Source organism: Schistocerca nitens, chromosome 7 (assembly GCF_023898315.1).
Source record: "Schistocerca nitens isolate TAMUIC-IGC-003100 chromosome 7, iqSchNite1.1, whole genome shotgun sequence".
NCBI classification, from domain to species: Eukaryota; Metazoa; Arthropoda; class Insecta; order Orthoptera; family Acrididae; genus Schistocerca; species Schistocerca nitens.
Genome location: NC_064620.1, coordinates 425,783,731 through 425,811,568, shown reverse-complemented (window position 1 = coordinate 425,811,568; position 27,838 = coordinate 425,783,731). Strand labels below are relative to the sequence as shown.

Sequence of the window (27,838 nt, the reverse complement as noted above, 5' to 3'; positions counted from 1 at the left end):
TCGGGCCGCAGAACGCTGTTAAAATCGCCGCCCACTGTGTAATGGTCCACATTTCCTTGCAAAAGTGGGGCTACCTCCTCCGAGTAGAAGACATGCCTGTCACCACGGTGCGAATTACCGGAGGGAGCGTAGACGTTAATGAGGCGGACTGCGCCAAGTGTGAGTGCGATGCCCCGCCCGTTCGGCAAGTACGTCGCGTCCGTCGCGTCTATGCCATCTCGGAGAAGGATGGCCGTTCCTCCTGCGCCATCACCTACGGGTAGGCTGTACGTGGTGTAGCCATATAGGTCTAAACACAGCTCCGGACGGACCTCCTGGAGAAGGGCAATGTCCAAGTCTGCCGCTCTGATCATGTCGTGTAACATGCGGGTCTTGACAGTGGAGTGGACACCATTTACATTGACTGTTCCCACACGGTATGACTGAGACATATCAAGTGGCGGAGGCAGTGTGCCGGTGCAATCCCATAGTGATCTCACACACCACACAGCACACAGCCATCCATCTGCATGCTGTGCATTACTGTGCCATAGGAGTCCATGAGTGGCAGAGCCCTCCGGGCTCAATGTCAGCCATGGGCTCTGGTGGAGATATCGATGTTTGCTGTGCATCATCTGCCTCCATATCTTCTGCCCAATCACCAAGAGACGATTGTGATGTCATTGGGGGCTGGTCGCTTTCACAGGAGCCCACATTTTGGGAGTCGACGCAGTGCGCCTCGTTTTCTGGGCCACCAGATTTAGGAGAGTGTTCCTTGTCTTCAGGCACCTTCTGGTGAATGATGCCACTGGAGTCCGTTGCAATTGTGAGCGAGTCAACGGAGTCGATGTCTTCCGCCGGCTTCACATCCCTGTCCTGTTCTTCAGCTGACAATCGTCTCTTCTTGTGTCGCTTGGGTGATTTTTTGCTTTCGGGTCCGAGGTTCTACATCCACTGGAGGGCGGGGCTCGACACAGTCTCGGTCGCTAGGAACCCCTGTGTCTTATCCCGACAGTGACGGTGGCTGGGTGCCCACGACGCTGCGATGGGCAGAGGCTGTAGGAACCTTTGCACCGTTGGGCTGCGGCGTCGTCGACGGCGCTGACTCTCCAGCGGAGCTGGCAGCGGCTTGAGAAGGTAGCAGGTTTTGATCATCCATCACATCATGTCGTGCCGCCTCCACATATGTTAGCGGGAGAGAGGTCATAGTGGATCGTTGGGGAAGTTCATTGCGGGGCACCTGAACGAGGCGACGCTGCAGACACTCAGTTCTAACATGGCCCTCCTGGCCGCAGCCCGAGCAGGTCCTCGGTTGTCCATCATATATAACAATTGTGCGGCAGCCACCAACGAAAACATATGATGGAACGTGCTTCTTAAGTTCTATGCGCACTTGTCGTACCCCGTTAAGGACAGGGTACGTTTCGAATGTGTTCCATTTCTCCTCTGTGTGGCTCAGAACTGTGCCGTATGGCCGCAGCACATCAACGACTAGGGTGGCAGGAACTTCGAACGGTAGTTCAAAGATGCGCACGGCACGCAACCCCAGACCGGCATGGTCAACTCCTACCACGCTCACGTTGCCGTCTGCGTGACAGAAGCGAAAGCCGTTTGCAGATCGTCGGAGTAATCTGTCGCAGGCCGCTTCGTCAATCAGTTTGAGGTACACTGTGCTGGTTACAATAGACAGATGAATTCCTATCAGTCCTTGTGGTTCGATGTGCATGATGTCTCGTGGAAACCGTTCAATTTCATGGGCCTTCGGTCTCGTGTACGATGCGTTGAACGTTAGTTTGATTGTAGCTTTTCGATATGAGAACGCCATGTCGGGTCGGTACAGGTACTATACGGCAATACAACGACGCGACCGCGCGCTAGCGGGTAAACAACACCTGCGGAGCACTGCCCGGCGCGCCGAGCCCGTCCGCACGGTAACACGGCTGAAAGCCGACTGCCCTCTGAGCTACCGAAGCACGACTCACGCCCGGTCCTCATAGCTTTACTTCTGCCAGTATCTCGTCTCCTACCTTCCAAACTTTACAGAAGCTCTCCTGCGAACCTTGCAGAACTAGCACTCCTGAAAGAAAGGATACTGCGGAGACATGGCTTAGCTACAGCCTGGGGGATGTTTCCAGAATGAGATTTTCATTCTGCAGCGGAGTGTGCGCTGATATGAAACTTCCTGGCAGATTAAAACTGTGTGCCCGACCGAGACTCGAACTCGGGACCTTTGCCTTTCGCGGGCAAGTGCTCTACCATCTTTTTTTTTCCCGCGGGCAAGTGCTCTACAATCTTCTTTTTTTTATTTTTGTGGGAGTTAGTGTTTTTATTTATTTATTTTATATGAAGGAAGGTAGGAGAAACAGAAACCTTTAGTTTTCACAAAATAAACATAGTAAGTCCTGACACGTGATAACTGTTCAGGAAGGAACCTCGCTGCCGTCCTACCATGCAGCATGAAATAACAACAAAATCGAAGTGGGGCCACCTCCGGCACCCTAAAGAAAAGTATTTTGGATATGAAAACAAAATTTGAAGTACATCCATTTGCTAACTGTTCAAGCGTGAGTTTTTCGTAGGTCGCATACTCGCATAGTGTTCTTAGTCGATCACATTACTTGGTCGGTTTCACAACGAAAGCACCGCCGCTCATCTTTGCGCACCCGGCACACCCCAAGTATATGGCGGGTCCGCAAAAGCCGTTACTAGGAAATTGGCATACCAATCCTTATACTTTTGTAGCCGTAATAGTTTTGTGTGTCCATCTTGCAAGTACTGCTAGTAATCCAGGGCGTTCAGTAAGTTCGGACGTGTGTCTCTATAGATGTAATGGACCGTCATACCTGTGATCCACGCCACTGCGTTCGTCTTATGACGCGGAAAATACGTTTCCTCTGGAAAAAATACTATGTCAGAACAGACTGCTGTATAGATAGTGCGCCGCATGAACGATATTATCTTTCTTGCGAGAGTCCAGACAGCCAATGCCTCGCCGCAGACCAGCCGATGGTCGTCCGTATCCAGCACGCCGCATTGCTGACACAAGGGCGAATCCGCCAAATGTATTGCGTACTTTTTATCATTTGTAGGGTATTTTCGGTTGACGACAATGTACCATGTTGATCTGACTGATGTAGGTAGGTGGGGGTGGTGGACCGTGCGCCACACCACGTGCCAATTAACAGCTGGATGTTTGCGTTCCACCCTACTCCGGGCGATCTGTCGAAGAAGCAGATGGTACACGTCCTTCGATGTCGACTGTCGGGTCGTCGGTAAACGCCCTCGAACGTAACTGTGTTCCACGATGAACGTGCGCACATACGTTAAAGGGGGCGATATATGGCCGACACTGACTGGAGGAAGATGCGATGTTGGTACGAGTTCTTCGATGATCGTCCCCGTAAGCGAGTGGTTCCTGTTGCGCCACCGTTTGAGCATAGTATTAATATACATGGCACGCGCCTTCTCGTGCACGTTCACTAAACCAACGCCCCCCTCTCGCGCTGGGAGGGTAAGCGTGTTGTACTGTACCTTAAAGAGTTGTCCCAGGCACACATAGTACCCAAAAGCCGCCTGAATCCTCATAGCCATCGTGCGCGTCAAGGGGAGAAGGTGTGTCAGGTGGCACATCATGGGCGCGAGATAAAGGTTGACGAGTAACACTCGTTGCAGCATATCCATCGACCGTAGGGCGTTTAGTCGTACTGCCGTGCGGACTCTGAGTAACAGTCTTCGGTAGTTGTCCGCAGCCGTTCTCGCTGTCTCTTTATGAAAGGTGATACCCAAACAGCGGAGGGTTTCCACCGCAGGTAAGGGTCCTTCCGTTCCTGGTTCTAGTCCACGCCCCACATGCATGAATTGTGATTTTCGGTAGTTGACCACACTTCCAGCTGCCATCCCATACGTCTGTAGCCAATCCAGTGCTGTTTGAGTCTCCCTCTCATTCCGTACGAGGAACACAATATCACCCGCGTATGCTTTGCATTTGAATGATAAATGCCGTAGGGAGATCCCGGTAAGACGGCGGCGAAGGCCTGCGAGACACGGTTCTAAGGCGATCGCATAAAGCAGGATCGACGAGGGGCAACCCTGTCTCACTGATCTTAAGATCTTAAAATACTCAGTTCTCCCTCCGTTGACCACCATCGCTGATCTGGCGCTGTGCAACAGCCGCATCACAGCATTGGTCAATAATGGCGAGACACCCATCCTGTTCATCACCGCCGCGAGGTACACATGATCCACGCGATCAAAAGCATGATCGAAATCTACTGCAACCATCGCCCCCTGGAGGCGGCATGCAGCCGCGAGGGCGACGACGTCACGGTAGTCTCCCAAGGCTGTGTGGATATTACTGATGCCGCCAAGACAAGTCTGATCGGCATGTATTCGATTCTCCAGCGACTGTTTGATACGACTTCCCAGGATGCGCATGAAGATCTTGTAGTCACTATTAAGGAGGGTCAAGGGGCGATAATCACAAGGCCGTTTGCCACCACGGGGCTTCGGTATCGGTATCATGAGCCCTTCCGTGAATTGAATGTGAACCGGTACTTCTTGCCGCAGAAGCTCATTAAACATACATAGCCACATCGGTGTCATAATGGTCACAAAGGCACGGTAAAATTCCAACGGGAATCCATCTGGACCTGGGGACTTGTTGCAAGCACCTCGTGTAATCGCTTCCTCCAGCTCTTCACACGTAATTTCAGATAACCCGTCCTCTTCCCCGTTCACACTCGTCGCGTCTGGGATCTCTTCCAGGACGTTCCCCAGCTCCCTCTGACCCGCCCCGTTGCTCGCATAGAATCTGCTAAAATGATCCGTGATCGCCTGTGCGATGCCCCTTTGTGTTGTAAAACGACGCCCATCGCCGAGATCGATCTCATGTATTAAATACCTGCGTCTTCTTCGTCTTTTCTTTATCACGTAATGCATCGAGGGAACCTCGTTGGGCAGGAAATCCTGCGACCTCGCGCGTATCATCGTACCTGCCATCCTCTGCTTCGCAAGTTGTACCAGCTTCGCCTTAACTCGGTGGACGGCCGTCTGGCGTTCTGGTGTAGGTGGTTGAGCTAACAGTTCCCGGAGAGCCGTAAAGTAAAACTCAGTGGTCGTGCGCTGCCATTGAGAAACCTCCTTCCCGTAACCTATTAACGTCCTCCGTAAAGCTGGCTTCGCGCACTCGATCCACCACTGCAGGACAGAACCGAAAGAATTTCGTCGACGGAGGCAGCCATGCCACGCGTCCTCCACCATGCGTCGGCATTCTGCATCTCGCAGGTGGGAGACGTTCATCTTCCAATTACCCTTCCGTCTCCATACCTGCTGTCTATCAAGGTTAACCGTACAAACATATGCCTCGTGGTCTGTAAACGCTGTCGGCCATATTTCTGCGTCCACCGTCGACATTGCTAACGCCCCTGAAACGTAGATTCGGTCCAAACGGCCCGCGGAGTGGCTAGTAAAAAATGTATATCCTGGTTGGTTGCGATACTTCAGGTCCCATGTATCGACTAATTCCATCTCGTTGACCAGCTCCCTAAGTTCTCGGCTAGTAGTATAGTTAGGTTGTTGGTCCTTTCTGTTGAGCACACAATTAAAATCTCCGCCGAGTATGCAACCATCGTATCGTCCCTGGAACAACGGTGCAACCTCATGGGCGTAAAAATCTGCTCTGTCCCTTCTCTTATCCGAGCCTGACGGTGCGTATATGTTGATCAAACGTATTCCTCCTATGGTGACGGCAGTACCACGGGCAGAAGGCAAATACTCTACTTCGTCTGCACGTATCCCTTCCTTTAATAGTATAGCTGTGCCAACGCCTCTCTCGTCACACGGGGAACAGTAAATGTCGTAACCGTAAAAGTCCGAGGGGGGAAGTACCCGAACTTCTTGTGATACTGCTATGTCTAAATCCGCAACCTTTATCATGTCACTGAGCATCTTGATTTTTACCGGCGTCCCAATGCTATTGATGTTAACAAACCCTATCCGATAAGCTTGTTGCATGGCGGTCAACGTAGATAGGGTACCGTACGGTCGCTAATTTTGCCGTACATAGGCTGCCGTCGGACTAACGTCCCCCGCCGTCCCCTCATATGGTCTGCCATTATTCCGTGCACTCTGCCGGTCTTACACCGGGAGAGTGCGTGGGGGCAGTTCCTCCGGCATCATCTGTTCCCCACGGGGGTGGCTCTTCTGACCAGTCCCCTAGTGTCCGATCGTTGACGTGCGGTGCAGGCGCCGTAGCCTCCTCAGCAGCCTGTTGCCGTCTATCGAGCTCCTTCGCTGTGTCTGGAGCATCGTCAGCGGTAGGTCGTGCCGCCGGTCTTACACCGGGAGAGTGCGTGGGGGCAGTTCCTCCGGCATCATCTGTTCCCCACGGGGGTGGCTCTTCTGACCAGTCCCCTAGTGTCCGATCGTTGACGTGCGGTGCAGGCGCCGTAGCCTCCTCAGCAGCCTGTTGCCGTCTATCGTGCTCCTTCGCTGTGTCTGGAGCATCGTCAGCGGTAGGTCGTGCCGCCGTCCCGCTGGCCACCGTTGCATCCACGCTAGGCAGTTCTTCTGTATCCATTGTCGTCTGTTCTGTACCCGTAAACTTCTCAGAATTATCTGCTAGATCAGAGTGGTCGTTCTCCACCGTGAGGCGGCGCTTCTTCCGGCGTTTTGGTGAGCGCGGTTTACGTTGCCGGGCCTCGGAATCAGAGGTCAGCATGGTCTCCAGTTGTTCGTGGGGGACGTCGGAATCGTGCGCCGTCGTATTATCGACGTCTCCAAGTGCCTTATCTGAAGGGGCCGCAAGCGGAACAGAAGAGAGGGCGTCCTGTGACTGCTGCAGGCGGTCCAGCGCAACGTCGTCTTTCTGTGGCTCGCCACGATTCGCCGCTGTCTGTATGTTCTGGTACGCGTCTGTCTCGCGGCCCACGTCATCGCGTAATGCGGCGACGTACGTCATGGGGAGCACAGTCGGATGCGGCGTGAGGGGTGGATCATCCCGTGGCAGCTGTAATAACCTCCGTTGAGCACACTCAGAACGTATGTGTCCCTCCTTCCCACATCCAGAGCACGTCCTTGGTTGTCCGTCGTAAATGACAATCGCCCTACAACCGGCGATGTACGAGGTGTGGCTAGAAAAAAACCGGACTAGTACTGGTGAAACAATAAAACGAATGCAATAAGGCTGAAAGTCGCGTGGCCTGTCACGTGACTCTCGCTCCGCCTACTGCTCGAGTTTCATCTGCCTCCTGCACTCAGTCTGCCCGTGGCGTCTGTTTTAAGTAGTTGACGTTTTGTCTGTGCGTCGGAAAATGTTGAGTGTACAGAAAGAACAGCGTGTTAACATCAAATTTTGTTTCAAACTAGGAAAATCTGCAAGTGAAACGTTTGTAATGTTACAATAAGCGTACGGCGATGATTGTTTATCGCGAACACAAGTGTCTGAGTGGTTTAAACGATTTAAAGATGGCCCCGAAGACACCAGTGATGACACTCGCACTGGCAGACCATTGTCAGCAAAAACTGATGCAAACATTGAAAAAATCGGTAAACTTGTTCGACAAGATCGCCGTTTAACAATCAGAGCAGTGTCTGAGTTAACAGGAGTTGACAAGGAAAGTGTTAGGCAGATTCTTCATGAAAGTTTCAACATGAACAAAGTGTGTTCAAAAATGGTTCCAAAGTGTCTCACAATTGAACAGAAAGAACGCCGAAGAATGATTTGTTCTGACATCCTGGAAAACATTGAAAGTGATCCCACCTTCTTACAAAATGTTATTACTTGCGATGAATCGTGGTTTTTTACTTACGATCCCGAAACTAAACGCCAATCGATGCATTGGAAAACTCCTGGTTCTCCACGACAAAAAAAAGCACGAATGTCAAAATCGAAATTCAAGGCAATGATGATTGTTTTTTTTGACATCAAAGGGATTGTGCACATTGATTGGGTACCAGAGGGACAAACAGTGAATCAGCATTACTACATTAGCGTCCTGGCTACCCTACGTGAGCGAGTACGGAGAAAACGGAACGATTTGTGGAGAAAAAAGTCATGGATCCTTCACCAAGACAATGCCCCAGCTCACAGTGCGTTGTCAGTGAAGACGTTTTTGGCAAAACACAACATTCCCATCTTAGATCATCCACCCTACTCACCTGATTTGGCCCCCTGTGACTTTTTTCTTTTCCCTAAAGTCAAGTCAGCTTTGAAAGGAACTAGATTTGATGAGACTGTTGAAGCAGTAAAAGAAAAAGCGACGGAAGTAATGTATGGACTTACCGAAAATGATCTGCAGCATTGCTATGAACAGTGGAAAATTCGTATGGAGCGGTGTAGAGACCGAGGAGGAGAGTACATTGAAGGAGATAACATGAAATTGTAAATAATTGTAAATAAATGTTTTTTCCAGCATCAGTCCGGTTTTTTTCTAGCCGCACCTCGTACAAGTATGACGGGACGTGTTTTCGGAGTTCGATCCGTATTTGTCTGACGCCATTGAGGACAGGATACGTCTTGAAACTCGCCCATTTTTCAGCCACGTGGGATAGGACCGTTCCGTAAGGACGCAGGGCGTCTGTCACCAATTTTTCTGGCACTTCGAATGGAAGCTCAAATACGCGGATCGTTCGGAGGCCCATGCCGGCGTGTTCAACTGTTACCGCTCCAACATTCCCGTCCGAATGACAGAAACGAAGGCCTTGTCGGTGACGAAGTAGTAGTTCGTCACATGCCGCTTCATTTATGAGCTTGACATAAACCACGATGCTGACTATAGATAAGTATATGCCAACTAGAACGTCAGGTTCGATTTTCACCTCGTCCCGTAAATAACGTTCGATCTCGTAAGCCTTCGGTCGAGCATATTCGTTAACAAAACTAATTTTCAGTGTCGATTTGCGGAATGACAAGGCAATGATTCGTTCTATGTATACCGCGACACACCGCTACACACTTAACGTACACACCTCTCGCGCAGACGTGCGGCAGGGACGTAACACCGTCCGAACCGCTGCGCCGCCGAAGGCTGACTGAGCTACCGAAGCACGACTCACGTCCGGTCCTCACAGCTTTACTTCTGCCAGTATCTCGTCTCCTACCTTCCACACTTTACAGAATCTCTCCTGCGAACCTTGCAGAACTAGAACTCCTGAAAGAAAGGATACTGCGGAGACATGGCTTAGCCACAGCCTGGGGGATGTTTCCAGAATGAGATTTTCACTCTGCAGCGGAGTGTGCGCTGATATGAAACTTCCTGGCAGATTAAAACTGTGTGCTCGACCGAGATTCGAACTCGGGACCTTTACCTTTCGCGGGCAAGTGCTCTACCAACTGAGCTACCGAAGCACGACTCACGGCCGGCACTCACAGCTTTACTTCTGCCAGTACCTCGTCTCCCACCTTCCAAACTTTACAGAAGTGCTAGTTCTGCAAGGTTCGCAGGAGAGCTTCTGTAAAGTTTGGAAGGTAGGAGACGAGATACTGGCAGAAGTAAAGCTGTGAGGACCGGGCGTGAGTCGTGCTTCGGTAGCTCAGATGGTAGAGCACTTGCCGGCGAAAGGCAAAGGTCCCGAGTTCGAGTCTCGGTCGGGCACACAGTTTTAATCTGCCAGGAAGTTTCATATCAGCGCACACTCCGCTGCAGAGTGAAAATCTTATTCTGGAAACATCCCCCAGGCTGTGGCTAAGCCATGTCTCCGCAGTATCCTTTCTTTCAGGAGTGCTAGTTCTGCAAGGTTCGCAGGAGAGCTTCTGTAAAGTTTGGAAGGTAGGAGACGAGATACTGTCAGAAGTAAAGTTGTGAGAACCGGGCGTGAGTCGTGCTTCGGTAGCTCAGATGGTAGAGCACTTGCCCGCGAAAGGCAAAGGTCCCGAGTTCGAGTCTCGGTCGGGCACACAGTTTTAATCTGCCAGGAAGTGTCATATCAGCGCACACTCCGCTGCAGAGTGAAAAGCTCATTCTATAGACCTATATCCTTAACGTCGATCAGTCGTAGAATTTTGGGACACGTGTTATGTTCGAATATAATGACTTTTCTGGAGACTAGAAATCTACTCTGTAGGAATCAGCATGGGTTTGGAAAAAGACAATCGTGTGAACCCCAGCTCGCGCTATTCGCCCACGAGACTTAGAGGGCCATAGACACGTGTTTCCAGGTAGATGCCGTGTTTCTTGACTTCCGCAAGGCGTTCGATACAGTTCCCTACAGTCGTTTAATGAACAAAGTAAGAGCATATGGACTATCAGACCAATTGTATGATTGGATTAAAGAGTTCCTAGATAACAGAACGCAGCATGTCATTCTCAATGGAGTGAAGTCTTCTGAAGTAAGAGTGATTTCAGGTGTGCCGCAGGGGAGTGTCTAGGACCGTTACTATTCACAATATACATAAATGACCTTGTGGATAACATCGGAAGTTCACTGAGGCTTTTTGTGGATGATGCTGTGGTATATCGAGAGGTTGTAACAATGGAAAATTGTACTGAAATGCAGGAGGATCTGCTGCGAAGCGACGCATGGTGTGGCAATGGAATCTCAATGTAGACACGTGTAATGTGCTACGAATACATAGAAGGGAAGATCCCTTATCATTTAGGTACACTATAGCAGGTCAGCAATTGGAAGCAGTTAAATCCATAAATTATCTGGGAGTAGGCATCAGGAATGATTTAAAATGGAGTGATCATATGGAGTTGATTGTCGGTAAAGCAGATGCCACACTGATATTCATTGGAAAAATCCTAAGGAAGTGTAATCCGAAAACAAAGGAAGTAAGTTACAGTACACTTGTTCGCCCATCACTTGAATATTGCTCACCAATGTGGGATCCGTACCAGATAGGGTGGATAGAAGAGATAGAGAAAATCCAACAGACAGCAGCGCGCTTTGTTACAGGATCATTTAGTAATCGCGAAAGCGTTACGGAGATGATAGATAAACTCCAGTGGAAGACTGCTGGAGAGACGCTTGGTAGCTCGGTACGGGCTTTTGTTGAAGTTTGAGAACATAGCTTTACCGAGGAGTCAAGTAGTATATTGCTCCCTCCTACGTATATCTCGGGGAGAGGCCATGAGGATAAAATCAGAGGGATTAGAGCCCACACAAAGGCATACCGACAATCTTTATTTCCACGAACAATACGAGACTGGAATAGGAGGGAGAATCGATAGAGGTACTCAAGGTACCCTCCGCCACACACCGTCAAGTGGCTTGCGGAGTATGGATGTAGATGTAGGTGGTTGGGAAGGGAGTGAGACAGGGTTGTATTCTCTCCCCGATGGTATTCAATCTTTATACTGAGCAAGCAGTGAAGAAACAAAAGAAAAATTCGGAGTAGGTATTAAAACCCATGGAGAAGAAATAAAAACTTTGTAATTTGTTTAATGAAGGTAATTTTTATTTACTTAATTTACCCTATCAAGGTAACCCTTTAATCAGTGAGGTTCGCCGATGACATTGTAATTTTGTCAGAGACAGCAAACGACTTGGAAGATCAGTTGAACGGAATGGGCAGTGTCTTGAAACTAGGATATAAGATGAACATCAACAAAAGCAAAACGAGGATAATGGAATATTGTCGAATTAAGTCGGGTGATGCTGAGGGAATTAGATTAGGAAATGATACACTTCAAGTAGTAAAGGAGTTTTGCTATTTGGGGAGCAAAATAACTGATGATGGTCGAACTAAAAAGGATATAAAATGTAGGCTGGCAATGGCAAGAAAAGCGTTTCTGAAGAAGAGAAATTTGTTAACATCGAGTATAGATTTAAGTGTCAGGAAGTCGTTTCTGAAAGTATTTGTATGGAGTGTAGCCATGTATGGAAGTGAAACATGGACGATAAATAGTTTCGACAAGAAGAGAATAGAAGCTTTCGAAATGTGGTGCTACAGATGAATGCTGAAGATTAGATGGGTGGATCACGTAACTAATGAGGAGGTATTGAATAGGATTGGGGAGAAGAGAAGTTTGTGGCACAAGTTGACTAGAAGAGGAGATTGGTTGGTAGGACATGTTCTGAGGCACCAAGGGATCACCAATTTAGTACTGGAGAGCACTGTGGAGGGTAAAAATCATAGAGGGAGACCAAGAGATGAATACACTAAGCAGATTCAGAAAGATGTAGTTTGCAGTAGGTACTGGGAGATGAAGAAGCTTGCGCAGGACAGAGTAGCATGGAGAGCTGCATCAAACCAGTCTCAGAACTGAAGACCACAACAACAACGCTACATAGCTCAGGCACGACCGGCCCAACCGTCCGACTGCGAGCTACCGCTACTACTGCCGACACTGCTCTCTGGTCTGCGATTCTATTATAGCTTACATATCGCAGGCAGCGCGTGTGCAATCCATCGGAATTACGCTTGCTCGAGTGCGCTAGCAATAAATTCCTTAGTCATGGACCTCTTACAACCAATAATCAGAAAGCAACCTATGTATTCACGATCCATCCGCTGATTTTTCGGAAGCGATGACAGTTCCGTCCTTCAGCTGTGGATCGGTGAATTCCTCGAGAATCAGCATCAAGTACCTTAGTATCCTGTATGGTTTGCGGTAAACGGGCGATTCACTTCTTCTCAGTATTCAGTGCTTCTCAATTCGAGTTGCTGGAAACACTGGTTTTAGAAAAAAGAAATTCCTAAAATCCACCAGTATCTTTTCATCTGTTATTAATTGCTCCCCTTTATGTGCTTCACTTTCCCCCATAATATAGTTTCAATGGTGTTTGGCGACTGTCTGTGGCCATCATCCCTCATGTCTCATTATTTCTGCTCCAGAATATCTATGTTAGCAATTACCGACCCCTTTGTTAACATTAAATCCTCGGCAACGAAATTAACCACAAAACGGTTAGACTGTCAGAGAGAGAGCAACGTGAGTTCCTGCTGCTAATAAGGCGAGTACAACGTTCGTTTATTGCATATTTTTACGAGCTTCAAGCAGGAGAAACTTACTTTCAGTTATCTGTGTAGCTATTAGTTTATTTTTGTAATTTCTTGCGTGTTTGAGTGTTACTAGGCACAAACGTTTAGCGTAAAGTACCGCCATTGTTATCGACCCTCGTATCGTACAGGCTTTTGATTGTTTTGGTCAGAACAGCTCAGTGTTGGTTAGATTGTCAGTGAGAGAGCACCGCTAGTTCCTGCTGATACTAAGGCGAGTACACCATTCTTTTGCTACATATTTTTATGAGTTTCAAACAGGAGTGACTTCAGCAATGGATAGGAACTGTGATTGCTGTGTACAGATGCGAGCTTAGTTGTTGACGCTTTGCTCACAGCTTCAGGCTGTGTTGGCCTCCATCACACAACTTGAAGCTGCTGCCAAGGGGCATCACTGTGGGGGTTCAGATACGGGTATGCAAGGGACTTCGAGCACGTCCCATGTGTCCCCCCAATCGGTCCACTGCTATGGCCGCCCTAGGTACTGCCTGCACTGAGGTTGATCTCTCACCCGTGTTTGAGTGGGAGATCATTCTGAAGTCTGGCAGGCAGTGAAAGACTTTCTGAGGGGCCGATTGTAGGGCCTCCCCAGTTCGTTTGATGAACAGGTTTTGGGCGTTATCTGTGGCTGACGAAGTCTCTGAGCCGGATGCAGTCGTCCACCCTGTCGCAAAGGGAGCTTCTCGGCCCGCAAAGTCTGGGCGTTCACAGAGAGTGGTTTTGCTGGTAGTTGGGAGCTCCAATGTTAGGCGCGTAATGGGACCCCTTAGGAACATGGCAGCCAAGGAGGGGAAGGAAGCCAATGTGCACTCTGTGTGCACTGGAGGGAGTCATTCCGGATGTGGATAGGGTTCTTCCGGATGTTATGAAGAGTGAAAGGTGCAGACAACTGCAGGAGGTGGCCCATGTTGGTACCAATGACGTGTGTCACTTTGGATCGGAGGAGATTCTCTCGGGTTTCGAGCGGTTAGAGGAAATGGTAAAGACTGCCAGTCTTGCTTCCGAGATTAAGGTGGAGCTCACTATATGCAGCATCGTCGATAGAACCGACTGTGGTCCTTTGGTGCAGAGTCGAGTGGAGGGTCTGAATCAGACTCAGGCGGTTCTGTGACCGTGTAGGCTGCGGATTCCTTGACTTGCGCCATCGGATGGTGGGTTTCTGGGTTCCGTTTAATAGGCCAGGAGTCCACTACACACAGGAAGCGGATACACCGGTAGCGGGGGCTGTGTGGAAGGGACTGGGCGGTTTTTTGGATTAGAGGGTCCCAGAAAACGACAGAAAGGGCGTTCGCCTAAAACGGGGCAGGTAAAGCACAGTAAGGTAATTGTGGAAACGATCAGTATTGTTGTTGTAAATTGCTGTAGCTGTGTTGGGAAAGAACCAGAACTCCAAGCCCTAATAGAAAACACTGAAGCTCAAATAGTGATAGGTACGGAAAGCTGGCTAAAGCCGGAAATAAGTCCAGTCGAAATTTTTTCAAACTACCTAACAGAGTTCAGAAAGATTAAATACAGTTGGTGGTAGAATATTTATTGCTGTCAGAAGTAATTTACCTTATAGTGAAATTGAAGCAGATAGTTCCTGCGAAATAGTATGGGTAGAGGTTATACTTGACAATCGGACTAAACTATTAATTGGATCGTTTTACCGCCCTCCTCCCTCCCTCCCCCCCCCCACACACACACACCGACTCAGAAGATATAGTTGCTGAACAGTTCAAAGAAACTTGAGACTCATTTCAAATAGGTACCCCACTCATACAATTAAAGTCGGTGGTGACTTCAATCTACCCTAGATTTCCTGGAAAAATTATACGTTTAAAAGCCGGCGGCAGGCATAAAACGTCATCCGAAATTATAGTGAATGCTTCCCCAGAAAATCATTTTGAACAATTAATTCATGAGCCCACTCGAAGCGTAAATGGTTTCGAAAGCATACTTGACCTCTTAGCAACAAATAATCCTGGACAAATAAGGAGTATCGTGACGAAGACAGGGATTAGCGACCACAAGGCAGTTGCTGCTAGGCTAAAACCGTAATACCTACAACCATCAAAAAGAAACGCAAAGTACATCTATTTTAAAAAAAGCTGACGAAAATGCTCTTAACGCCTTTTTAAGAGACAGTCTCCACTCCTTCCGATCTGATCACGTAAGCTTAGAAAAGATGTGGAATGATTTCAAAGAGACAGTGTCGACGGCAATTGAGAGATATATACCACGTAAATTAATAAGTGATGGTACTGATACCCCATGGTACACAAAACGGGTTACATTGCTGTTGCAGAAGCAACGAAAAAAGGATGCCAAATTTAAAAGAACGCAAAATCCGTAAGATTGGCGAAGTTTTGCAGAAGTTCGAAATATAGCGCATACCGAGATGCTTTTAATAATTCCCACAACGAAACTCGGTCTCGGAATCTGGCAGAAAACCCAAAGATATTCTGGTCATACATAAAGCACACCAGTGGCAAAACGCAATCAATACCTTCATTGCGCGATAACAACAGTCAAGTCATTGATGACAGTGCCACTAAAGCAGAGTTATTAAACACGGTTTTCCGAAACTCCTTCACAAAACAAGACGAAATAAATATTCCTGAATTCCAATCAAGAACAACTGCCAAGATGAGAAAGATATAAGTAGATATCCTCGGTGTAACAAAGCTGCTTAAATCACTTAATAAACTAGTTCTAAGTTCGAGGGGACTAATGACCTCAGCAGTTGAGTCCCATAGTGCTCAGAGCCATTTGAACCATCACTTAATAAAGGCAGGGCCTCCGGTCTAGATTGTATACTAGTCAGGTTCCTTTCAGAGTATGCTTATACAAAAGGTCCATATTTAGAAGTTATATACAAGTGCTCGCTCACAGAAAGTTCCATACCTAAAGGCTGGAAAATTGCTCAAATCACACGAATATCCAAAAAGGGAAAAAGCAGTAATTCGCTGAATTACAGGCCCATATCACTAACGTTGATTTGCAGTAGGGTTTTGGAACATGTATTGTGTTCGAACATCGTGAATTACGTCGAAGAAAACGATTTATTGACACATAGTCAGCATGGATTCAGAAAACATCGTTCTTGTGAAACACAACTAGCTCTTTATACTCATGAACTAATAAGTGCTATCGAAATGGGATGTCAAATTGATTCCATATTTTTAGATTTCCAGAAGGCAGTTCCTCACAAGCGTCTTCTAACCAAACTGCGTACCTATGGAATATCACCTCAGTTGTACGACTGGATTCGTGGTTTCGTGTCAGAATGGTCACAGTGCGTAGTAATATATGGAATGTCATCGAGTAGAACAGAAGTAATATCCGGCGTTTCACAAGGAAGTGTTACAGGCCGTCTATTGTTCCTGATCTACTCGTATATTAACGATATAGGAGACAATCTGAGTGTTTGGAGGTGATGCTGTCATTTACCGTCTTGTAAGGTCGTCAGATGACCAAAACGAATTGCAAAATGATTTAGATAAGATATCTGTATGGTGCGAAAAGCTGCAATTGACCCTGAATAAAGAAAAGTGTGAAGTTAAAAGAAATCCGCTAAATTTCGATTACGCGATAAGTCACACAAATACTTAGGGATTACAATTACAAATAACCTAAGTTGGAACGATAACATAGATAATGTTATGGGTAGAGCAAACCAAAGACTGTGATTCATTGGCAGAACACATGGAAAGTGCATTATGTCTTCTAAAGAGACTGCTTACACCACGCTTGTCCGCCCTATTCTGGAGTATTGCTGTGCGGTGTGGGATCCGTACCAGGTGGTACTGACGGATGACATCGAAAAAGTTCAAAGAAGGGCATCTCGGTTTGTACTATCGCGTAATAGGGGAGACAGTGCCACAGACATGATACGTGAAATGGAGTGGCAGTCATTAAAACAAAGGCGTTTTTCGTTGTGACGGGAACTTCTCATGAAATTTCAGTCACCAGTTTTCTCCTCCGATTGTGAAAACATTCTGTTGGCACCCACAGGTAGAAATGATCATCACTATAAAATAAGAGAAATCAGGGCTCGCACAGAAAAAGTTAAGTGCTCGTTTTACCCGCGTGCCGTTCGAGAGTGGAATGGTAGAGAGACAGCTTGAAGGTGATTCATTGAACCCTTTGCCAGGCACTATATTGTGAATAGCAGAGTAATCACGTAAATGAAGATGTAGAAACACAGGTACCATTCTTTCACCCGTTACCTCTTGTACGCTTCCACTTCTTTTTTCTAAGCGACCTGTCTGATCTAATAGGGTGCGATCGCAAAATGTCTCCGCAGCGGCTTTCTATTGCAGCGACAGTGTTTTCAGTGGGAAAGGTTTTCCGTGCAGGGGGAAACCTTACGGAGCATGTGAGGTGGCAATTTAAATTGCGTTTTCCTTCTTCGAGGTATCCAGATCGTTACATTGCACGTGATATAATTTGCAAATTGCAGACAACAGGTTCAGTTCATGACACACCACGAACTGGAAGCCCACAATTTTAACAGGACGGAAGCTTGACGACATTTCGGACATATGCTGCGGAGTCTAACAAAATCACTGAGAAAATTATTGCAAGAGACTAAAGTCTCTCGTACAAAAGCATATAAGACCATAATCATAAAACTGGGGATGTATCCGTATAAAATTGCTTACAGTGCAGCACTTACATTGTGTAGACCATGTGAAACGATTAGCGTAACGTGAATGGTTTCAACGATTTGTTAACCGACATGGAGTTGGTGTTTTAGATCGAACCTTTTCCACTGATGAGGCTTGGTTTCACCTATCTGGCTACATTAATTCCCAAAATTCACGAATTTGGTCACCAGGGAATCTAAATGCCTTAAGAGACACGCTATTGCACGCTGAGAAAATCAGAGTATGGGTTGCCACAACTCGAGTGCGAATTTTAGGACCAATCTTCTTCGATCTACTGTCACTTCTGATGTCAACTGTTCCCAGGTAATTTATATATTTATTGAGCTATTGAATGATATTGAGATCTATCATTCATTTTTTCAACAAGACAACGATATTGATCATACAGCACACCAGTCCCTACGACTTTTAAATGAAATCTTTGGAGAAAGAGTAATTAAGAAAGGTCTCTGGCCCCCTCATGTTCACCGAATCTGTCTTCACCCTTTGGGATGCAGCTAAAGGATTTGTGTATCAAAATAACCAACAGGCAATAGATGAACTGAAGCAGCACTAATTGATTATCTGCGTTCAATAGCGCGTGAAACACTGGTAAAGGTGTTCACAAATAAATATAAACATATTGAGCTATACCTTCAAGAAAGAGAAACCATTTCCAGCACCCAGTATGATATTGATGAGTACATTGTATTTAATTGTAATTGATATAGCCGATTAATTTCATTGTTTTAACTGTAATAATGTTGCATGCCATCTCCCAGCCTAATTGCAGCCACGAGCAGTGAATCCCGGCCTCTAGCTTATACAGCGACATGAATGTAGTGCCAACCATACACACCCCACAAGACAAGGCATGCAGAGCTCGCCACAGTGGAGAGGCTTTTTTGACGCACTGTACTTCATTTACTTCCAAAGGTTTCACCACACCCAACACTTCTATTGGTGAGTTAGATTTAACATTGACCCAAAGCCATTTCCCAGTACTTTTAGCTACACAGTTGTGTGAATCGAGTCTTAGAGAGACTGTTTGCGGTTTAATTATTTTGTCACTCGTGAGACTGCTACACAGGTAGCACTTTTGCACAACTGAAATATTTTTCCATCAAGCTGTGCCATGCGTTACCGAAGTTCGATTTTGGCACAATGCTGATGTAAGAAATATGGTCTCAGAATCTTGTCATAGCCCTCACTCACAAGCAGCACCATCTTTACTCATTGTCTGAACCGAACTGTAACCAGGCAACAGTCTATATCCATTGATACCAATTGTTTGACATCGCTACCCCCAACTTCATGCAATCTGTACTGTCGTGGGTTTCATTGCTTATGTTCCACCAGATCTCCAATGGAAGCTGACACATGCGCCCCATGTCCAGCAATATCCTGCAGTTTTTCCACCCCTCCGCCCCCCCCCCCCCTACTCCTTTGACCACTCAACCCACCCCTGCATATGACTTCATAGCATCTAATTTTACTGGGACCTACTGTTGTCTTTGGTGTTCAGTGCTTTCTATATCTCCAGTCACCTAACCCTGAAACTACCATTGTCATTATGCTGACCTCTACATCTACTCCCTAGACACAACAGCCAACAGTAACTCACGATCTTGTTCGCTAAATATTGGTGGGATGTGCACTCGACATCCAGAGCATGTCCTGTGTTCAGATACACGTCTTGTTTGGGTGGATGCAGTTGTGTTTGAAGATGAGGCTGAGCCCAGTTCTGTAGTATGTGTGTTGGCGGTACTTCTGGGAACATATAAGTTGATCTAACTCTGTCTGTTGAGACTGTAGTAGTCGGGACAGTCACTAGAATGTTCAAAGTTCGCCCTCCTCTTTCGATAACATGATGTGGACAAGTGTAAGGTGGTTGTAGAGCTGGTTTGACATCGTTTTGCCACGATGTAGTCAATGCTGAAGGAATTAAATTTCGTGTCGATAAATTTAAGTTCTTAACTGTCAGATTATGAGTTCTCCTCAACGAAAGCATGTGGTATCTAAGTACATACTCAGACGTGACTGCCATTTCAGTGGCTTTAAGTAGAGATTGCAAATTCCACACAGGGGTTTGAAAGAGGAACCCTTAGTTTTGGCTCAAAGAGATGGCGGACTTCTGCGCTCCGGGCTTCAGCCAATGCTTGTTCTCAGCATGACTAATGGCATTTCCCTTTATTCCAACCTCCTTGCGTAGAACTAACTATCTTTCTACACTGTCCCTATCTTTGAAAAGAGGGAGACAAAAGAAAGGTATCCACAGATGAATAATTATTATTATGATCTTTAGTCTATGGAACTGTAGGCTGTATTTACTTATTGTTAACAGCTTTATTTATTTCAGTGTTTCTGATTTGATTCATAACTACATTGGAGGTGAAGCTAAAGAAATATTATGAAGATATTGTATTGTATTTTACGTGATGGACCTCTTATGAAAGCCAAGCTGTGAATCAGTTAGCAAATTTTGCTCAGAAAAAGAGTGAATTTTCTATTATGGATCACTTTCTCCAAAGGGTCAGATGAAAGAAATCGTTCTGTAATTAGAGGTGGTCTTCTTATCTCAGTTTTATAAACTTCCTTGAAATATGCCCGAAGTTACATTTACATATGATAATGTCATTCCCTTAAGAACGACATAATGTGCTCTGTTTTGCTAACAATTCTTCAGTTGAGTCATACAGGTGATTTGATATTTTGTATGATTGTACTGTGTTCTTTAGGTGGCAGAGTGGAGCTGTATGAAATGTCTTCTTGAAGTCAACGAACATGGCATCGACATAGGAGTCGCTAAGTAGCATATTTAAGTACGTTAGGAAATAAGAATAGAGCGAATGACTGATTACAAAGAGGACTTAAGAGCAGTCCAATCATGCCAGCACAAAATTTTAACATTCTGGTGAAAAAGCCATCATAACCAGCAGAATTATTGTTTTTTAATTATCTGATTAATTTTGTAGCTGTTGATGGTGCATGTAATGGCTGCTGAAATAAATTTAATTCATTCACATTAGGCTGATTATTAGTAGGAACAAAATTTACTATCACTGTGAGGGAGTAATTATTAAATTTAATGGTCACTGATTTCTATGTGTCACCTTTTATTCCACAGCTATTTTTGCGAACTTTAAGGATATACATCAAACAGGAGTTCTTTGGGAGACAGACATTCATTGGGCATTGTCGTATCAACAACAGGACCTTACTGAGCTGAATACATGAGTATTAGTGAGAACGAGTGGAGAGTCAGGTATGAATGTGTTGTGTGGGGTGATGTAGAGAGAATATTGAGTGAAACAGTGTTATATTGATTATTGTGATTATTAAAAGTGAAGTAAATGTTGATGTAAGGTAAGAAGTGGAAGTGTATTAAAAACCAACATTAATCAAATAATTCAAAGGAAAGTAATATATTAAGAAATCAGGATGGAAGCTGAATTGGATTCAAGTAGCTCAAGCATTTAACATTAACAGTCACTTGCTCAAGATAGTAATTTTCATAGCGAATATATTGGGTATGGAGTCGTATCAGCCATTTAAGAGATTATAAAGTTATTCCATGGTAATTACAAGACAAATCAAAGATGAAAAACAACAAACTATTACTATTACTATTACAAAGAAGACACATAGTTGTCATAACACCCCCACGAGTGCTTGATTCGCTAATTCATTCACTCTGGAAGTCCCTCTGACTGGGAGCAGCATTGATGCTTAATTTTCGTTAGTGACTTCATCAGAAAATTTGCTTATTGCTTGTCAGGAGTGATCGACTTGACAGTAAACTTTCGAACCTTAATTATCTCCGAAAAATGGTGGTGCCTTGCATCAATGCGTTTTGTTAGAATGTGATGCACACTATTGTGACTTGGTCCAATGACACCTACATTATAAAATAATAAACTTATTGATTTTATGACCATGTTTAAAACGCATTTCATGAAGCAATTCTTGAAGTTATATTGCTTCATGTGCTGCTGTTGACAGGGCCACACATTCAACTTCTGTCAGTTATAGAGAAATCGTTTACTGTCATTTTAAAATTTCATGAAATTGCTTCTTTAGCTAACTTAAAAATATAACTAGCCTTTAATCGCCACTGATCGAGATTGGATGCAACTTCAGCATCATAGAAACCGTCAGCTTCGGTTGTTGCATTTATTTTAAACGTTAGGCCTATATTAAAGGTGCTCCTGATGTTCCCACACTTTGTTAACTATTTTGCTGTGGATTTTCAATAATTTGGGTTGACTTTACTTAGAAGCCCCACAGTATATGGGATGTACAGTCTCATGTGTTGAGCCAAATACAGGAGTGATCAAACGGGTTGTTAATAGGCAATATGATGTAGCACAAGTCCTAACTCATTTGTTAATTTTTCTTCACGTTTTTCTAACTCCAAACTAGGTACGACAGGATGTGCAACTGCATTGCCATTTGTCTCACCAAATTCCCTGGTAGGTTTGCAGCATATTTACTTTCATCGGTGATGATCGTCCCTTGTTTCCTGTGTCGTTTTATTTCCATGCCAAGGCAGTAATCGAGTTGACCAGGATCTATTATCCCTAACTGATCCATTAATTGTTTCTTCAATTTATTATTTCTAGTTCAGGAGATGATCAGTTCATCTATGTAAACAGCCAGAATGAGAATATGTTGCTTTTCAAATCTGGAGCACATGCACAGATAATACTCTGACTTATTTTTGTAATGTTACACCAAACGTTTGACACTTGTTTTAAGTAATAAATTGCCTTCTTCAGTTTGCTGATTTTCGTCCTCCTTCTTCACATGGTCTTCAGGTCAATGAACATTAACTTCTTCATTGAGTTTGGTGTATTGAAATGTGGTTCGAACATCGATGTGGTCAATGTCAAGATCAAATATAGCTGCTAAAGCTGACATTGTATGGAGTGAAGAATGACGAAAACAGTCGAGAACGTTTCTTCATAGTCCACACCTGGTATCTGGGAATAACCTTTCGTGACCAAAAAAAGCATTATTACGTTTCATTTCAGTAGCTGACGTTTCTTTGCCTTTAAATATCCGTTTCGAATTGATTGCCTTTCTGCCTGGTGGTAAATCAGTCGAAGCCCAAGTCTTGTTATCAAGTAATGAATTACATTTCTCATTTAAGGTTTCCTTCCTTTTTTCACAGTCACTATGACTCGTTACTTCTTTATGCAAATTGGGCTCATGAACACCTGCAAAACATGTAAAATTCTCTTTAAGCTATCTAGGATTTGCTTTTCTTTGATGTGATGATTTTTTAATTTCTGCATGCATGGATTCTTCATCTGATTGATCAGTGTCCCTATCTACTGTCACTATCTGATCAGTGTCACTTTGTTATGTATTTACAGGACACAGTTTCAGTCTATTACTGGCCCATGATCTATTGGTCTATGAAAGACGTTTAAGAAGCAAGCAGCTTCCATAACCTACTACACACAAGCCAGAGCCTTCAAAATGGCAACAACATGTAGCTGTAAATACATGGTCGGATTTCCAGAATGGACATTTTGACATAATAACAAACTACACCACTTTACTCTCCAATACACATGTAGCTGTGTATTTAACACAAGAACAAAAGAACAAATTACTGATCTCTTCCTATTTATACATTTACAAATGAAATTTTAACAAGTGTAAAAATTATGAAATACGAAAAAAGAACATGGGGCACAATACAGAAATCAAGTACTATACATGACAGCAAGTCACATGCTCATACATAAGCGCATTTCTATGGTTAACACATGTGCGTAAGAACGAATCACTAGCACTGTTTTCAATTAAGTGGGCAAAAATGGAATGTTAACAAATGTGGAAAATTAGAATCCACGAAAACTAAACAATGTGTGTATTTCAAGAATAGTGCAGAATGTGTGGCATGCACATACATAACAAGCTAAAACTCAGTTTTCCCATGGCAAGAAATGTAAATGATTATGAAAAAATCGTATCATATATTAATTGTAGGATGCAAAAAGTTGTTTGCAAATGTTATTATACAATCGCTTAATTCAAAGGCATTTCATTTTTGTTGTCTGACTATAAACAGTATATGTAGTGAAATGTCTGGTTTACCAAAGAACACACGTCTGATAAGCTATTTAGTTACATTCATTTCAGGTTGTTTTGTATCCAGAAGCGATTATGCAAAGCGAAATCTAAAAAATTATGCAAAGCAGGAAAATATGTGCAATGAGACTACAACTTCTGTTTAAGTAACTGTTGTACCTGCTGTAAATCAAAGGCAAATGTCAGGCTACAGTCACACGTTTGTTTCATTAATTTGTGAAAAGCTCTCACTCTAAATTGATGTGACCCAAGTTCAATCACTAGCGTTTTCCTTGAGGTTGTACCTGCTGTAAATCAAAGGCAAATGTCAGGCTACAGTCATACATTTGCTTCATTACTTTGTGAAAAGCTCTCACTCTAAATTCATGTGACCCAAGTTCAATCATTAGCTTATTCTTTGTGTTGATGTCTGTAGCTGTTTTCAGTTGGTGATACATTCTCTGACAGAAGCTACAGGTATCATATTCTGGAGTACCAAAACCTACATTAAAGTCTGTATTAAATATTTTCGTATAAAATGTTCTCTTCACTTTCAGATCAGATATTACTGAATTGTTATACATTAGGAAAAGTTTTTTGTACTCAGCTCACTTGGCAGATAAAGGAGCTGGCTCTCACTTCTGGAGTAGAACTCTCCATTGCTTGTAGAGTGAAATGAATGTGTTTCTTTTTTGCACTATATTTTCCAGCTTTATGGTCTTCTCCTCTCTTGTCAAGCACTCCTTCATCTGTTTTAAGGCCATAAGCGATGGCATGCACTCTTCCTTAACCAATGCCAAAAATCTTCCTGAAGAAAGCAGCACACACAGGAACCCTAGCACCTTTTGAATAAACCTGAAAAGCATTAAAGGTAGCAATTACAATATTAAGCCTCTAACACGTTTTATCAGTGTAATAAATCAGAAATTTGACGAATTTTTACTTACATGATACTGCATTGTTAGAGCATTTGATTTTTTTCCAGTTAATTCTGTACTCTCCTGCGCTTAGGACCGCTCACATCTAGATGTAAAGAAAGCTTTTTGTCTGGTTTAGCAAACACTACCCTTTTAGTTTTGTGTAGACTGTTAACAGGAATCGAACAAGTGCAATAGTGTCCTACTTTATACTGCCAAGGAGGTCTGAAGCTCACGAGATGAGGATCCTTATCCCAATATCTGACAATGAAAAATTACGAGAGAAATAATTATACAGGTAACTACAAATAGTTTAATTCGTTTAGCTTTGCAATAACAATAATTATATTATTCTGTACTCTTACCTGTTTTCCTACTGTAATTCCCTTTTTGATTTCATTCGTTTTCTCGTTCCACCATTCATTTCCTCTCCAACAGTCACACATTCACTCGCTATAATACTCTCCATATTAGCATAACAACGTTTTTACGTCTCACCTATAAGTCCAACAAACAGAATGATAAACATTTATACACAACAATGCTGTAATATTGAAAACGAATATTAACTGGTCATTGTTGGTCAGTTAAAGGGTTTCAATTTAGTCCACCAGTCTAACATGGTAGCAAACATAAGTTAATAAAACAAAATAAAGGCAACAGTTGGACTTAATGCAGTTTGATTCAATCATACTAGATGACAAAATGCTATTAGTTGCATCTGCTACTTTTCAGCACTCTTTTTGAAGGTGTTAAAATGCGTTTGGACACAATCTGATAGCAGGAGTGCGTATAGCGGGTAATAAAATACCGGATTTCATATCAAATCCAATTTTGTCCACCAGTGGAAATAATGTGTTTTGAAAAGTTGCTCTTCATATGCATAACAGTGATAGTGATAATGAATCAGTTTTTTGAAATGGGGTTGAGAGTGACGCTGACATAGATGTGACAGGAAGATAGAGAGGTGGATGTTAAAGAATGAGAAGAAGATGATAAGGGTATTCAGGAAACTAATGTGGCTAGGCTTATATCTAGAAGTGGACAGGTAATATATGAAATAGTACCACCTGATGTATGCGAGGAGGCATCCAAGAGTATAGTATGGAAAACCTTCAACACTGGATTGAACTTGAATTTACAGAACAACACACTTTCTTTGGTCTATTAATAATACAAAAGGCACATGGGAGCCATTGTGAGGTTTTGTGATATTCTGATGCGCCTCTGGTTTGATGATGAGCTTACAAGTGAAGAAAGTACAGCAGGTTCTAGATCAGAAATTCAACCTATATGGTTTGTTTTTTAAATGTTGTTTGATGCTGCTTTTCACATTACATCATCGGGCCCTATATGACAGTTGATGAGCACTTGTGCACTTTCAGAGGATGGTGTTCATTCAAGGTGCATAGTCTTCAGAAACTTGGACAGTGCAGCGTACATGTGTGTGCTGCTATAGATTATGAGACCTATTGTCTCATAAATGAACAACTGTATACTTTCTAAATGAAGGGGAATAAGCCAGGGAAAGAAGTCTTATGTGTTTTAGCTGATCTGCTAAAGGGAAGTTTACGAATATTTCTACTGATAATTTTTTCACAAGTTTGCAACTTAAGCATAACATGCAACAATGGAATTATAATTTCAACAAAGCACATGGATTTTAAAATAAGTCACTGTTATTTTTGTGGAAATATTTTACATTTAGTTATAGATGTATGTGAACTGTGCAAAGAGGCAAAATTTGAAGCTGCAGCCATAGTATTGCAAAAAGGGAAATTATAGTATCATCACTGTTTAAAGAACCAAAATTTGAAGCTGCAGCCATAGTGTTGCAAAAACAGGAATTTATAATAGCATCAGTATACTGCCCCATCAAAGCATAATGAAGAATTGTTTGTGGATCCTCTGGAGAAACTGATGTTCTTACTACTCAGATACAAAGATAACATAATATTAATATTTGATGATATCAATATAAATGTTCGGTTTAAAACAGAAATGTTGGATCATTTGCTAAATACATTATGATACCTTAACTTCTGTTACGTATATGGCAAACCCACAGGGCAGGAAGCATGTCTAGATAATATAATAAGTAATTTTCATCCACACAACATAGAATTTGGTACAGTCAAATTATGCGTTTTTGATCATTAGAGACTATGACTTAGATAATCTGTTAAGCATAAAATAATTGAAACTTCCACTGAACATAAAAAATTATAAGACAAATTAATGCCAAAACATATACCAGTTGGCAAGTAAATTGAATGTTAACAAAATAATAACCAATGCAGACTATAATGAATCCACCAGCAAATTTTTAGAACTGTTAGCTGAGCATTCTGAAGCATATACTCCTAAATGCTGCAAGGAACATTCAAGCAGAGTCGCTGCACTAAATCAAAAAATAAACAGTTGGTACACTTCACATCCAAGTAGATTAAAAAACATAATGCTACTCTAATATGAGAGCTCAAAGCATAAGAATGCTGTCAAAGAAATGTATGTGAAAGTGAAAAATATTTATAGGTCTGAAATCAAGGCAGCAATATGCAAAACAAATGATACATTTATCCCTAACTCAGTGAATAAAAACAAAGCTTCATGGGGAATTATTACAACAGAAATAAACTGTGATGATAAAGTATATGAGAATTCAGTCCATCTATTATTCTAAATGTACATTTTTGACAGTACTCTCTCAGGTCACACTTTCATGGATGACATGAGTAAAGGAGAGGCACTACTGCTGGAAATGAATGGTAAGCTGACAGGCAGGATTTGCTGAATTCTTCTAATGGAGAAGATGGTCAATAAATCAGTAGCTAACTCAGAAATCCTAGGGCAGAAAATTTCTATGACTTCTCAGATTATGTTATTAAATATTCCAGAAGTCAAATTGAAATGCCATTGACTAAAATAATCAATAAAATCTCAAATGAAAGCATTTATCTGGAATGCTGGAAAATATCTGTTGCTAACCAGTACATAATAAAGGAGATACAGCATCTTCAGATAACTATCGACCTGTATCACTTATACCCATAATATCAAAGATAATAGAATATGGCATGCACAAGCAGATGAGTCAAATATTCCGAATCTAACAAAATAATCAATTCCTCCCAGTGTGGTTTCAGATCCTGCATTTCTATACTCAAAGCAGTGAGAGCATGGTAATAGAAATATAGAGTTCTTTTCAAAATAGAGATGTTATTTGTGCAGCAGGGTTGGACCCCAGGATAGGTATTAATATGGCCTCCCACAATTTTCTCATAAAA

General features: G+C 43.6%; 1 protein-coding gene across 1 annotated transcript in view; it reads right to left on the bottom strand.

Moving 5' to 3' along the window:
- Window positions 1-519: 519 nt before the first annotated feature.
- Window positions 520-27,838, bottom strand: part of LOC126195670 (PE-PGRS family protein PE_PGRS30-like) — a 150,080-nt gene continuing 122,761 nt past the window's right edge. Inside the window, exon 3 of the mRNA XM_049934296.1 lies at window positions 520-907. Within this exon, the coding sequence (XP_049790253.1) occupies window positions 520-907 (388 nt within the window). The remainder of the gene's footprint in view (window positions 908-27,838) is intronic.